Source organism: Podarcis filfolensis (assembly GCF_964270895.1).
Source record: "Podarcis filfolensis genome assembly, chromosome: 13".
Classification (NCBI taxonomy): Eukaryota; Metazoa; Chordata; class Lepidosauria; order Squamata; family Lacertidae; genus Podarcis; species Podarcis filfolensis.
In genome coordinates this window covers 23,648,435-23,663,596 of record NC_139615.1, presented here as the reverse complement: position 1 = coordinate 23,663,596, position 15,162 = coordinate 23,648,435, and the positions used below count along the sequence as shown (strand labels likewise).

At 40.6% G+C, this 15,162-nt stretch overlaps 2 protein-coding genes across 2 annotated transcripts; both read right to left on the bottom strand.

Annotated features, from left to right (window-relative positions):
• Nucleotides 1–5,059: 5,059 nt before the first annotated feature.
• LOC310747422 (olfactory receptor 14I1-like) lies at nucleotides 5,060–5,977 on the bottom strand (the record flags this gene model as incomplete). Its single annotated transcript, XM_083581793.1, has 1 exon — nucleotides 5,060–5,977. One exon carries the CDS (start codon nucleotides 5,975–5,977, stop codon nucleotides 5,060–5,062), a length of 918 nt encoding a protein of 305 aa, XP_083437919.1.
• A 3,806-nt stretch (nucleotides 5,978–9,783) lies between these two features.
• LOC310747421 (olfactory receptor 14A16-like) lies at nucleotides 9,784–10,755 on the bottom strand (the record flags this gene model as incomplete). Its single annotated transcript, XM_083581792.1, has 1 exon — nucleotides 9,784–10,755. The coding sequence occupies one exon, from the start codon at nucleotides 10,753–10,755 to the stop codon at nucleotides 9,784–9,786; it is 972 nt and encodes a 323-aa protein (XP_083437918.1).
• Nucleotides 10,756–15,162: the final 4,407 nt, after the last annotated feature.

Genomic DNA, 15,162 nt, shown 5'->3' with positions numbered 1-15,162 from the left:
TTCCTTTGTTTTCCGGTTGCTCTCTGCTTTCACAGAGAGAGGATGTAGTTACTGTCTGCGTAGTTAGAAATAAAACTCTTAGCAATGTAGCTCATATTTCTCGTCCTTCTGCTGTTTTGTATGCTCTGTGTAATGAGGGAACGTGCCTGGAGCCTTATGAAAGGCTCAGGTTGTTAATCATTGTAGGAGGCAATTTCGGAGGACTCGACCGGAGGATGAGCTTTTCCAGCTCGGTCGTATCGGAGGCTCCAACATTGTTGGTTATCAGGCCCAGAAGACGGAATGCAGCTTGTCTGCTCTGGTGTCAAGAAGAGTTATGGGAGGTATGTGCTCATTGCCCCAGGAAGCCTGCCAGTCCCTAATTAATTGGCAATAAGGGTGGATGTTGAACTTCTAGCCAAAGCAAGATGCCCAGCTCTTTGGGGGCCCGCAATATGTTTTTGGGTGAGTGCCCCCCTCCACCCTTGTTCAAAAAAATCAGGGGGCAGAGGAGGCCAAGCACAGAGCTGCGCATAGTGCAACTTCAGTGGACAGCTCCTTCTTCTTCTCCTACTCCTGCCACAGAGGGGAAGAGGTGGAAGCAGCCTCTGGCTGGTGGCAGCAGCAGGAGGAGGAGCTGCCAGTCACTGAAGCCACACTACTGCTATGTTTGGCTCCCCACCCCTCCCCAGCTCCTCCTAACATCGCATGTGCAACATCGCACACACAATGTTGCCCCCCCCCACAATGTCCCTTGCAATGTCCCACCCTGTCCTCAGCTATTGCCTTTGAGCAAATTCTTGAAAGACAGAGGGCACCATTTCTACAGACAACAAGAGAGTATGGGATGATATTGACAGCATGTAGAAGGCACACATTTTGAATCCCTGACTTTGTGCTCTGCTTGCTCTAATATCAGGTATATCTCTCCCCTCCCTTATTTTTCTTTCCTTTAGTATGAGCATTGTGGTACATCGCTATGCTCATTTTCTCTAGCCTTTTAGGAAGTTTGGGACTCTCTCACTCTGTAAGACTAAGAGGTGTGTATGTACTGAATGATGGTTTTCTGCCATATTTGTAGCCTTCTGTCTAAACCATATACTCTGTCTCTTTCGTTTCTATTTAATAAACAAGTGTTTTTCTACTTCCTGGTGTGACAAATTATTTACTGGTCAAACGTATGCATGCATTTTTAACAGATGGGGTTGTTGATTCCATGCAAAAGGATCCATTCCTCTCATGAGTGTATGTTGGGTCTGTACACACAGTGGAACACTGTCACCTAAATTGTTGTCAAAATTGCTCAGTGGGCACAGGAGATTTAGAAGTATGCCACCATCACCTGCTGGCAGAGGAAGAGGAGTGCAGGGGGAGCGCAGTGCAATCCTGGCAGGGTGCCATCGTGGCTGTCCCCCCGCCCGTGCTTGGTGCCAAGCCCCCGCAGGCGGCGTGCTCCACCCTCAGGATGCGCGCCAGCCATGCCCTACCTGCTCTCCGCCCCCCAGTGCCAGAGCATGAAGCTCCGCCACTGCCATCACCCCTGCCCCAGTGTCCTCCTTTAAAATGTATTAAGAGCAATAGATACCATTTGGCCACTTTGTATGTAGGTCACAATGGAGACTTGCTTCCACTTCCTCCTATGTGTGTTCACTATAGACATACATTACCTGGTAACTGCCTTATAGTAAATCAGACCATTGGTCCATCTAGCCCAATATGATCTGTTCTCATTGACAGTGTCCCCATATGGTGCCCCCCCCCCCAGTAATCACTGGAATACTGCTTGAATGGTGGCTTGAATATGTCTTATAAAATCACAAAAATCGACATTACATAAATCATTACTTTGTAGAGTTTATTCTTCCGGTTTGTGTGTGTGAGAGATTTATTTTGCTATTTTTTAAAAAATGAGCAAGCAACAATAATCAACATTTTGAAAATAATTCTTTTTGAAATACTGATAACTGTCTATAAACTGCTTTAACTCATCTTCAGGGAAATTAGAGGAGGAACACGTGAGGTTTTTTTCTGCTTCATTTACTTCTATGTTTTCTGAGATGGAATTATTTCACCATAGTTCAGTTCTTCATTCTTAATTGACCTTCTCATCTGTTAAAGATGGTTGTCATTAATTAACCAAAAGCACATTACCTTTAAAAAGAAGCTTTAACCCTTTTTTATTTTCCAAAAAGAAGACAAAGAGAAATATGCCCTATAAATTAGCATTCTTGGGATTATTGTGCTTTCCAAATAATATAATGAAGCCTAATTAGCCCGACTTTTTGGAGGTGGTTGTAAGCTCAGTTTTAAAAAATAATGATCTCTCTAGAGATAATATTGTATCTGTACAACTATTTAAACTAATTAAGCTAGACTGTGAAATGTAAAATAATGAGAAGCATGTTTTGTCTTTAAATTAGTTTAATTCCTACAATAAAGAGGAATAAATATTTCAAACAGTATTCCAGTTAAATTAATATGTTGTATCTCTTACAGCATTAATTGTGGTCTTTACAAACTGAAGGGAAGAAGAAAAAATGTTTGGTAGATGCCACAGTAATTCTAAGTGAAGTGATTTTAGAATTATACAGTCAACACACTTTGCAAATCAAATTAATTCAGCATGCATGTTGGCACGGACACTTGAATTGCTCCTCCTCATTCCCTGACATAAGGTGCTGATTAAAAACAAACAATTATACAAACTAGACGAATAACACACTGGAACATAAGATGGCACTCACATCCCACTATACAGTAAGGAAGAAACTACTTACTGTAAAGTTTGATTTTCCTCTCTGTACACTTTGCCACTTGGGAAATAAGGAATTGAACCCATCTTTACCATGTCTCCTTCCATTCACCATTTTAAAATCAAAGGCCAAACCAAACATATGCCATGTGGTCTGTGTAAAAAGTTACAATTATTGGAAATAATCATAATTGATGAATGGATGATTGCATAAATAGAAACTCAGTGTTCTGACCCTATGGTGTACCTTGTTGTGGAAGCAGAAAACTGAATCAAAGGGTCCAAGACCTGGGAGAAGGGAGAAGTGTAGGTTTGACCCAGATCTACACTCTATGTTAGACTTTGTACAGCTCCTGATAGCTGTCAGCTGTTGGCCATTTCAGACAATACAATCACACTGAAAGACTGAATGGATATATTGGGGCAGGGATCATATCCAATGGTCCCACCCTGACTGAATGTGTTTTCCAGTTCTGCAGCACTTCACCCATATTAGAAGCTCATGGAATAAATAGCTTGCCTAGGTGTGAAAAACCTGAGACTACCTTAAATTTCTGTGAACTTAGAGTCTTCTTGTAAGTTAACATATCATCAAAGTAGAACTCTGTGGAAAGAGTGGACTGTGTTGACTTCTCTGGCAGTTGAGGAACAGTTCTATAAATGCTGAGTCTTGTTTTCAGCCTTTTTGCGCTTAGAGTCCCCCATGCCCTTCCTCTGTAAATAACTTCACACTGACACATAAATTTTAGTTTAAGCTATTGGGCAAAATTTTAGGCCACAGATTTATTAATTACAGCAAAGTGAGTGGTATTGGCTTAGGCATTGGCAACAGACTATAACTGACTCCTGCCTCTCTGGCTGGTAGTCTGAAAGGGTAAACACCAAACGAGGGAGCCACATCAATGAAGATCAACCGAAGCTCACCCGGGGTTCCTGTGGTCCTGGCATGGCCCTAGCCCCTCAAGCGGACTTTGGATGAGATCCAGGACCCCCAGATACCTTTACCAGAATACCTATTTCTGGAGGGGCAGGTGATGGCCGCACCTGCCCTCCCACACACTTCAATAAGCCAATGCCTAACCACCAAACCTTACAAAGTTGTGATGATTGCTAAGGGGGTAGGGGAAAACCAAGTGGCTACAGCCAATCTGCCAAATGGAAAAAAATCCTACCCAGCCCTTGTTCCAAAACAGGTGACCCAATCCAAAGCAAGGCCAGAGCAGCATGATGTAAAATTAGGGAGGGAGGGTGTTCAGCAGCGCAAAGCAAGTGCCCCCAGTCACATCGAGCTGCCGCTTTTATAGGCCCCGGGAATCACACCGCTCGCCCTGATTGGCCAAAACAGCCTGGCGCGATCCCAGGGCCTAACGGTTAAGGCTTGGGACACACTTAGCTACAACCCACCCTGCAGGGGTGTCCTGGGGGCCCAAGCACAACCAGGACCTTCATTAAGGAGGATCCCATTTATTGGACAATTTCACATTGTGTAATCTTATACACAAGTAATTGTATGTGATACACACACATTTTAAAAAGCTGGACATGATGGCTTCCATTTTTAGTTTTAAAATATATTTTCCATAAGAAAGCTTCCCATAAAAATGAAAGTAGTAGGTTTTTAAAAATGAATAATCTGTTCAACATTCTAAAACCCACAATTCCTGCCAGAATTCAAATGATGTGGAAGCTAATGAAACACTAAGGGCTCATCCACAGTTCTGTTTGTGCTGCAATTTCTAGGCACAGGCTGGAGTGTTGTTGGGTTTTTTTGTCCTGCCACTTTCCCTGGGAAAACCTGCTGTTTACTGCTGAATCAGAACAGGCATCAATCAGGTTTCCCCCTTGATTGACAATTGCTTTGATTCAGCGGTAAAAGAAGCAAACTGCAACTCCTAGATTTCATAATAAAAAATATTACATTTTTAATTCTGTTTGTGAAGAGAGTCTTGAAATTGCAATGGCCATATCTGGTGAAATCTTGGGGATCCCAGATAATATGTCCCGCAGTAAAGTCTTTAGTGCCATGCATAACTTCTTGTCCAACCCATGACTAGAAAACCAAGACAAATTAATTCAATAATAAAAGACAAATATCACACACACTTTGCAAAATACACATCATGTATGCAGATCACTGGCCACTTCAAGATGACCTGTTTATTGAACATTCATCCTGAATTGTTTGCACAAAGTTTGTTGGGAGATCAGGTAATGTTGCCTACTGAGCATGTACTTTGGGGGGTGGGGTTATTGGAAGGTTATAGGGTATTGCACCAAGCAAGTTGTATCCCATATTTTACAGAGTATTTGTAAGTGAAACTGCATCATTTATTTTCTATTTATAAGCCTCCAAAGTGCTCTCTTGATATCTTTATTCCTGATGCTATAAATAATGGGATTCATGAAAGGTGGAATGATTGAATATATCACTGCAAGCATCAGCCCCATGTCTGAGGAGGACCTAGATGCTCGTCCCAAGTAAGCAATGCTTCCAGTGAAGAAAAATAAGAAAAGGACAATGAGATGGGGAAGGCAAGTGGAGATGGCTTTTTCTCTTCCTTGTACAGAGGGGATCCTCAGCACTGCTTTTAAAATCTGCAGATAGGAAATAATTATGAATCCAAAACATCCTATACCCAACACTGAACAAAATATGACAGCTCCTCCTTCAAAAATGTATGAGTTGGAGCATGAGAGCTGGAGAAGCTGTGGGATTTCACAGAAAAACTGGTTTATGACATTAGAGCAAAAAATGATTCCAAATGTGCAGCTAGTGTGCAAAACAGCATAGAAAAGGCCAATGAGCCACACACTAACTACCATTTGAATGCAGGATACTTTGTTCATAAGTAGCTCATATTGCAGTGGGTTGCAGATGGCAATGTATCGATCATAGGCCATGACTGTTAGGAGGAAGAACTCAGAGGACGCAAAAAAAATAAAGAAGAAGACCTGAGCCACGCATTCAGAATACGAAATGTGCCTGGTGCCCAGTATGGTGTTAGCTATAGCTTTGGGAATGGTGACTGAGATGTAACCAAGGTCGACAGCAGATAAATTCGCCAGGAAAAAGTACATTGGAGTATGAAGATATTGGTTGAGTGCTACAACATTGATCACCAGCAGATTTCCAACCAGAGCTGTCAGGTAGATTGTGAAAAATGTCACAAAGCATACAATCTGCAGTTCTCGAATTTCAGAGAATTCCAAGAGAAGGAAACCTTTCACAATGCTTTGGTTGAACATTTCCTTACTGTTATTCAATAATGCACCCCTGTCAGAGAAGGGAAGACATAAATGGAATGGTGGTGTCCTGAAATGTATCTCAATAGAGGTTCTACATGCATGTTTTAAAAATTGAACATTGATTAATTCTGCCTAAATGCAATATTTGACCATGCTTATGAGGACAGTAAATGAGTCAAATGGGTCATGTTGACTTTATTAAGATACACATAATAACTGCAGTAACGCAAAAAAGGAATATATATTTAGGAACTGGTGACATGTAAACACATTTATAGTCACTGTTTGACTTACCAAAAAGCGGAACATTAATAAACAAATTATGTGGTTGACATCCTTAAAGTATTTTGAAAAACAAAGATTAGCAAGGCAAGGGGTAATATCTGTTAGACACAATGCTGCTTAGATTGTGTTTGTGCAAATACTGCTGCAGTGGCAACCCAACACCCAGAATGAACTGTTCATTTACATTTCATTTAACTGCATATGACTGTACGTTTCATTTTCATTGCATATGACAATAAAGTCTATACCAGGGGCAGACAATGTGGTGCTCTCCAACTGTTTCTTGGACTCCAGGTCTCAACATTGCTGTCCATTAGCTATGCTGGCTAAGTCTGATGAAAAATAGAGTCCAACAACATAAGGAGGAAACCATACTGGTGATTCCTGCTCTACATGGTTATGATCACAGGTAACATTATAAATGTTCTAATCAGTATTGCCAACCTGGAGGGCAAGACTTGCCGTCTTCTCTACAGACAAGGTCTTAGTACTTTTACAAAAAACAAACAAAAAAAACACCATTAAGGCTGCAACCCTATACCCACTTACCTGGGAGTAAGTCCTGTTGAAATCCGTAGGATGAACTTCTGAGCAAAAGTGCACAGGATTGAACAGGCACTAAATCCATGGTAGGCTTCTTTTGTTTGACCTTATCCATACAAAGCATACTTTAACACAGAACTGAGACTCATCTTTAAAAAACACAAAAAACCAGCAGAAAACAAGGATGTAGATAAACATTTGAGGAAAAGATGGTGGTGTGGGACAATAAAAGCAGAATATTTAATACCAATTACCCAGTCATTAGATGTCATCCCTAACAGGAGATTGTTTATAAAGATTCAAGAAGGCATTTAGGCCAGTATTGTTATTATTCCTTTTAAGGAAGGGACTTCCATCCAAAGTCATAGACAGATGTCTGAGTAATTCCACTGAAAGAAATTTAAGTCCAACACCTGACAAAAAAAACAAAACAAAAAACATGATGATGGATGAAAGAATGATTTTAAGAAAAAGAACAACAACATTGTCTATACAATTATAAATAATCCCCAGTGTTCTTTGGCTGTAACTGTTTCTTTATACATTTCTCTATGAGCTAGCTATGTTATTCCAAAACAGGCATTTCCCTGGCCTAATCCCAAAATATCAGTTTTTTGTGCACACCTTTGTCTCACATTGTCAGATGATTTGTCAGTCATCACCATAGTAAATCTGTCCACCGATCAACCGATCACTCTTTCTCACAGTCTGTTGAAGGTCTATCGCTCACATATTGTCTTTTTCCTGTGACCTTCCAGCTGTCTGTGTCTGTATAATCTGAAAAATCCTAGTTATTTAGCTATTCAATCCTCTAGTTCCTCTGAAATGAAAATCTGCAATTATTTGCCTGAAGAGCATGTATCTGGCTCAGTGGTAAAATGACATCTGAAGGACGCTTTTGTAGAAAGCTTTATATGTAGCTTTTCTAAGTTGGTGTCTGGGGATAGGCTGACATGAGTCCAATCAAATATAACAGCAGTTTCTTTGAGGGAAATATAAATATATTTAAATGGCTAGAGAATTAAAGTTAGGGATAGAATTATTGATCTCTAAAAATAAAAATAAAATTGTGTAGGGATTAGTAGGCTACAGACCTGACTCCCATTTTTAGTCTTATGGTTCCACTCCTTAAACTAGAACTAGATGGAAATGTTCCTGAGAAAGTAGAGAGTGCATTCCTCTCCCTCACTGAACAGCTAGCAAGAGCCCCCTATTTCCTGAGACTTTGTGCAGGGCTTCTAGATCACAGGGTGGTATTTCTACACATATTTGAGACCTGACAACTTCTTCTTCCTCCTTACTAGAAATTAAACATTGACAATAATATCCAACTCAGATGGGAGAAATTACAAGGCAACTGCTACTAAGTAGATTAGAGCAGGGAAGGAAATAGTTGGCCAGGTGAGTTATGTTAAGTCATGGGTAGGCAAACTAAGGCCCGGGGGCCGGATCTGGCCCGATCGCCTTCTGAATCCGGCCCACGGACAGTCTAGGAATTAGCGTGTTCTTACGTGAGTAGAATATGTCCTTTTATTTAAAATGCATCTCTGGCATAGGAATTCATTCATTTCCCCCAAAAAAATATAGTCCAGCCCCCCACAAGGTCTGAGGGACTGTGGACTGGCCCCCTGCTGAAAAAGTTTGCTGACCCCAGTGTTAAGTCATTTGTTTTTTAATGTATTTTTTTTAAAAAAAAATTAACCTCATAATCTTATCAAGGTGAGATACTGTTAGTTGCTGGTTGCTCTGCAGTGCCTTCTGGTGTCACATTTTAATAATGCATCACAAATATTAAAAGGGGAACGTCATGTGGCCATATGATCATCAAACCTTCCTTAACCCTTCCTTAACGTTAACAACCATGAGTGTAGATCTGTCCTTGATCTGCTTGGTTGAGTGAGTTATGATACAGCAGATTTTTGGCTCAGACAGATGTTTCTCCACTCAGCCAGGCAGCACCAGAGTAAGTCCAGCATAATTTACACTGGTTTATTTCCCCAACACAAGTGACTGTAAGTGATGGAAGATAATGCAACCACTGTGTGGGTTTTTGCGTAGTCATTGTGACCTTGACTTAATCTTGCATCAATCACTTGGAACGGGTAGTAAGATTAACCACATCAATACAGTGGCGGAGGAACCCTCTCCAGCACCCGGGGCGGTACACTGAGGAGCGGGGCAAACCACCCAGTGGTGTACACGCAACATCCGTATGGATGCCCATATGGGTGGCATGCGAGAGCGGCAGCCCATACGGTCGCCGTGCAAAAGGCAGCCTGTATGAACGCCCATACGGATGGCGCGCGCGAGTGGTACCCATACTGACTGCACACGCCCTCGGCTGCTCTACAACTGGGGGAAGGCAGGGGCCATCTTGTCATACACACCCCAGAGTGGTACCCGGGGTGGACCGCCCTCTCCACCCCCCACTTCATACATCAATAGAATATTTCTTTCTCAGGAACATTGCACCCAGAATCCTAAGTAAAATGCAATTTTAAAATGAGCGGTAGAAATGGGAATTTGGGAGAAAGTTTAAGAAACAGCTCACATTAGTCACATTTTGTTTTTTATTTGCTTTAGATTTTATAAATTGTTACTGATAGTTTTAAATGTTATGGTTCAATTTTAAGGGGATACAATGTGGTTTCAATTGGATTAATATTAGTCATATTTTTATCTCCATTGCTGTATTTTCTTAAATGTTCTACACAGCCATAAATGAACAATCACATCCTTAAAGGATGGTCTAAAAATCAGTCAATCATCAAAAGTATCTTGGGCTTATGCTACTTGGTCAAGTGGGTGGCACTAAATAAACACTTCAATAATATGAATTGTTCACCTTGTGTGAAAAAGGTCCACAGCGCAGGCCAGCCCATTGCAGTATTCCAACTTATACTGCCACTCTGTAGAATAATTGAGGTTGTAGTCCACGACATTTTCTCTGCATAGACAGGATGACATACCACCCACATTTACACAAGAAAACTAAAGAATGAGTTCTTAGCGTGTCTCAAACCCAATAGTTTTAACAGGGAAAGTTTTATCTCCTTGTTTCTCATGCTGTAGATTACTGGATTCATCAGTGGTGGAAACATGGAATATATAATGGTAAGTGCCAAGTCCAGATGTGAGGGGGTATTAGAGGTTGGCTTGAGATAAGCAAAGCAGCCAGTGAACACAAATATGGAGAAAACAATGAGGTGTGGAAGGCATGTTGAGAAAGCCTTTTGCCTCCCTTCAATAGAAGGGATTTTCAACACTGCAGAGAAGATGTGCACATAGGTGATGATGATGAAGATAAAACAACCTAACCCAATGACAGCACTTACCACAACAATTCCAATTTCAAGTAGGTACAAATCAGAGCAGGTCAGTTTAAGTAACTGTGGGATTTCACAGAAAAACTGATTGACAATATTGGAGCAAAAGGTGGGTGCAAAGGTGCCTCCCGTGTGTAACACTCCATAGAAAAAACTGCTAATCCATACACTAGTAACCATTTGGATGCAGGCCTGCTTATTCATCAACACTTCATATTGCAGTGGGTTGCAGATGGCAATGTACCTATCATATGCCATGACTGTGAGAAGGGAGAAATCAGATGCTAAGAAAAAGAGAAAGAAGAGGACCTGAGCAACACACCCAGAATAGGAAATGTGCCTGGTGTTCATGAGGGAATTGGACATGAATTTAGGGATGATGACTGAAACTTGTCCCAGGTCCTGCATGGCCAAGTTCATCAGGAAGAAGTACATGGGGGTGTGCAGGTGGTGGTCAAAGGCTACTGCAGAGATGATGAGAAGATTCCCTGTTACAGTTGCCAAGTACAATACTAGGAACAGAAGGAAGTGTAGAATCTGTAGTTCCCGAACCTCAGAGAATTCCAGAAGGAGAAATTCTGTGATTGATGTTTGATTAATTCTGCTTTGCTCTTTAAGATGCATGTTGACTGTTGAAGGAAGCAGAAGGAGAGTTGTTAAAATGAGAGCCTAATGTAACTATTGAAGCTACAGTACTTGGACTTAATTTCAAATTACTACTACTACCACTGCATCATCATTATTTCAGAATATAGCACTTTCCAAAGAACAGCTATGCTAGTTCCAGTGTACAATCTAAAATATACACAGGGAAGCAAGAGAAAAAGTGACTTTTGAATCATGGGTAGGCAGGGGAAGAATACAATATTGTTTCAATTAATTATATTTGTATTAGGTAATTCAATACAACATTATTATTATTATTATTATTATTATTATTATTATTATTATTACTACTACTACTACTACTATTACTATTACATTTATATATCACCTTTATCTTCCAAGGAGGTGAAGGTGGGGTACATAGTCCTCCTCCTCTCCATTTGATCCTCACAACAGCCCTGTGGGTATGCTAAGAGATGGTGACTGGCACATAGTCACCTAGTGAGCTTCATGGCTGTGTGGGGATTCATCCTTACTCTCCCAGGTAATGGTCCAACACTCTAACCATTATGCCACACTGGCTCTCAATTATTGAGCATTCATCCTGATATGTTTCCTCAATTTTGCAAGGAGGTTTTATAATATCCCTTGTTTATGTAATATTCATTCTGATTTTCTTGTTCAGAGGTTACTCAACACCATGACAGGCAATTGTTATTTCAAACTTTCCAATGCATTTCCTCATTACTTTCTCTACTACAAAAGTCTTGTTGTGCTTGTTTGAACTTAGAAGTGGCTTTTGTTTTGCCACAGCCCGAAATCTAATTTAATTGTGCCACCTGAATTTCTGGCATGTGCCAAAAACCAAAAGAACTGCCTGGCTGGATAAAGTCAAAGGCAAATCTAGTCTAGCATCATATTCTCACAGTGGCCAACCAGAAACCTATGGGAATCCTACAGTAGGACCTGAATAGAGCTGCACTCTTCTCACTTGTGATTCCCAGCAAATGGTATTTTTGAGGCATACTGACTCCGGCAGTCAGAGGGTATAAGTTTATGTGTGGTGCAAAGAAAATGAATAGCCCTAGAAAAAGCCTAGCCCTATGCCCTGTGAATTTAGAAATCATCCAAGGTGGCCATAACATTGTATGGGAGTGGAAGACATTTCAAAGGAGAGTGAGAGATGAAAGGAGAGAGGGTTAAACATTCTAAGGCTCAAAAACTCAGTTATTCAACAATATCAAAACACCAAGTAACATTTAACATACACTTTCTTCACTTAGTTAGTCCATAATTTCAGAAAATGATATTCTCTGTGTGATTCACACTCACTGTTATACATCCACTAGAAATTTGAAAAATCTTACCAAAGTCTGTAGGCTTCCTTTACAATCATGCCCCTTAAAATTTCTCAAGTGTCTTTGTTAAGGTAATTTTTCCAGATTAAGACCAAATTTAATTTTAATACAGCTCATGTTGGTTGAGGATCTATATTACAGGTTAAGGAGGGGGGAATGTTCATACCTAATAGACACTACCTGAACCGATATAGAAAATGAAATGTGACCATACAAAACAAATTTACATTTCTATGAATTTTGCAACACTGTTCTCCAGCCAGCAAAAAACAAGCCATAAAAATTATGTATAGTATGGTAAAGGGCAACCAAAAATACATCAGTGAGGATTAATGGAAATGTACAAAAATGCATTATATTTGGGGAAATTTCTTGTAAAAGGCATGTATTAGGCATAATTGTGTTAAAATGCATATTTTAGGAGGAAAGTGCCTGGAAATATGTATGGATTTTCATCTAGGCTGTTTATTGGGGGAGAGAAACTGATCTGAAACTCCTGCAAACTGAATTTAAGATTTCAGGGAGGGGCAATTAAAATTGAGAGCTCCACCATCTTTACTAGAGATTACACAACAGATTGTGTTGCTCTGTGATGGGATTATGTCTTTATGTGAAAACAATTTACAGTACTCTGATTTGTGTGAGATTCATTGACATAGAGAGTGTTGAGGAAAAGAGTCATTGTAAGTGGAAGGAGAGAGAGAAAGAGGGAGAGAGAGAGAGAGAGATGCACGCGGAAGAAACAAATGAATGTACAGTGGTACCTTGGGTTACAGACACTTCAGGTTACAGACGCTTAAGGTTACAGACCCCGCTAACCCAGAAATAGTACCTCAGGATAAGAACTTTGCTTCAGGATGAGAACAGAAATTGCGTGGCAGCAGCGCAGCGGCAGTAGGAGGCCCCATTAGCTAAAGTGGTACCTCAGGTTAAGAACAGTTTCAGGTTAAGAACAGACCTCCAGAACAAATTAAGTTATTAACCCAAGGTACCACTGTAAGAGGAAGGGCAAGGGTATATATTCAAAGTGAGTGAGTGTTCATAGTGAGAGCAACTAAGCAACTCTAAGATGACAAGGGGGGGAAATTAAGGATATAGCAGCTTACTATTTTTTCTTTCCAGATTTCTCTCAGCTTCAAATTGTTGTTCTCCTCCAACTAAGTCAGATGACAGTGTATTTCTCCAGCCATACAGTACATGCCATTTTATAAAAGTCATTCTATACACAGCTCTATGGTGATAATAAGAAGCTGTCAATTATGATGTATTAATTTATCTTTTGTGTTGCAGGAGATTTACTGTCATGGGAATCCAGCACTTCTCAGTAGATGGAGTATACGGAAACAAAAATAGCTTGTTCTTTTTGATAATATACTTTTTACAGACTGTGGAAAATTGGGTTCCTGAGATTTTTATTTATTTATTTATAAAATTTCTGTACTACCCTTTATCCAAGATTCACAGGGTGGTTTACAATATAAAGAAACAAAAATGCACATAATTGACCACATGGCATGGCACCCACCCACCATTTGAATGGCAATGCCCATTAACTTGGGGTTGGTGGGTCCCTCAAATATTTTGGGGGGGGGGGCGGTGGCGAAGACCCCTTGGTCCCTATATGTTGGCTCCTATGGTAGAATCAGTCCCTATTTTCATCTGAGGAATGTTGAAGGGTACACCACACAGTTTACAATTGGTTTCAGAATAAGTATTATAACATGGGATCAGGAAAGGAAGGAAGGAAGGAAGGAAGGAAGGAAGGAAGGAAGGAAGGAAAGTCCAGCATGCTGGCACTTCTTTCAACTTTTAGAAGTCAGGATCTGGTCTTTGTTCCCATGGAACTTGCACAATGGCAATATGCATGATCTACCTTGTGCCACACAATGTTTGGGGGCATTGGAGGAGAACCTTTACCACAAAACCTTGATATTCTTTTTCTCATAAAGAAACCACAGATATTAAAACTTTGCTGCTCTGCACCCCTCATCTTTAGAGGTTTTCCTTATCATAACCACAATCTACCGTTAGGGCTTTGTAGGAGATCAAAACTAGCACTTTGAATTCAGTCTGTGGTTTTTTTTGGGGGGGGGCAGGTTATAGCAAATAAAGCTGCTTCTGGATAGGTGAAGTAGTGATGAATGGATTGCTGCTCTTCAAAAGGTAGGGCACCACATTCTGTACTTGGTGAAGTTTCTCAAAGCACCATATAAAATGTGCTACCATTCTCCCCTCTTTGGATTTGCCCCAGAAGGCCATTAGGATAAGTCCTATCTCACCTCCCCCTTTCTACTTTATTCCAAAGAAGTAGGAAGTGACAAGACTGTCCAATGCAACAGGCTGCTGTGGAGAATGGGTTTGTATCACCTCACATACTAGTGACATCTTCCCTCACCATTTTAATACTGATGCTGAGGAAGAGTTATTTGAAATGGGGTTGTACTCCCTTGGAGGAGTGCACCTGGATCCATCTTGGTCATTGGAAGACCAATGACTTCCATGGCTAGGAGTGCCCTTATACCAACTTTTGGTGTTAAGTTAGCTATGGTAACTTCTGGACTAAGATAGCTTGACCACTGGTGTCCATACCTTCATATTGGATTACTGCAATGTGCTCCATGTGAGGCTGCCCGTGAGGTTGACTCAGAAGCTTCAGCATAATTTCTGAACTTGACGGCTCACTGAAGCAGAAATAGACAGCTGCTAAAAGAATTGTGCTTGCTGCAAATTATCTACCAAGCTAAGGTCCTGGTACAGATATGGAGAGACAAAGCCTATTCAGCTGTGGGACACAATGTCCCATTCCTGATGGGTCACTGTGCTCTTTAGAAGAGGGTATCCTGAAGATACCAGCTCATTAGGATATCCATTTCCTATACAATATAGGAAATGGGTCTCTACTGTGAAGACACCTACCTTTTGGAAGTTCTTCATTTTATATATTAGGTGTCACTTCTATTGTTCTTCAGGACCTGTTCATCCTTCAACAAGCCTTTGGAATTATTATTATTTATGAAATTTGTATACCGCTCTTCATCCAAAGCTCTCAGGGTGGTTCACAGAATAA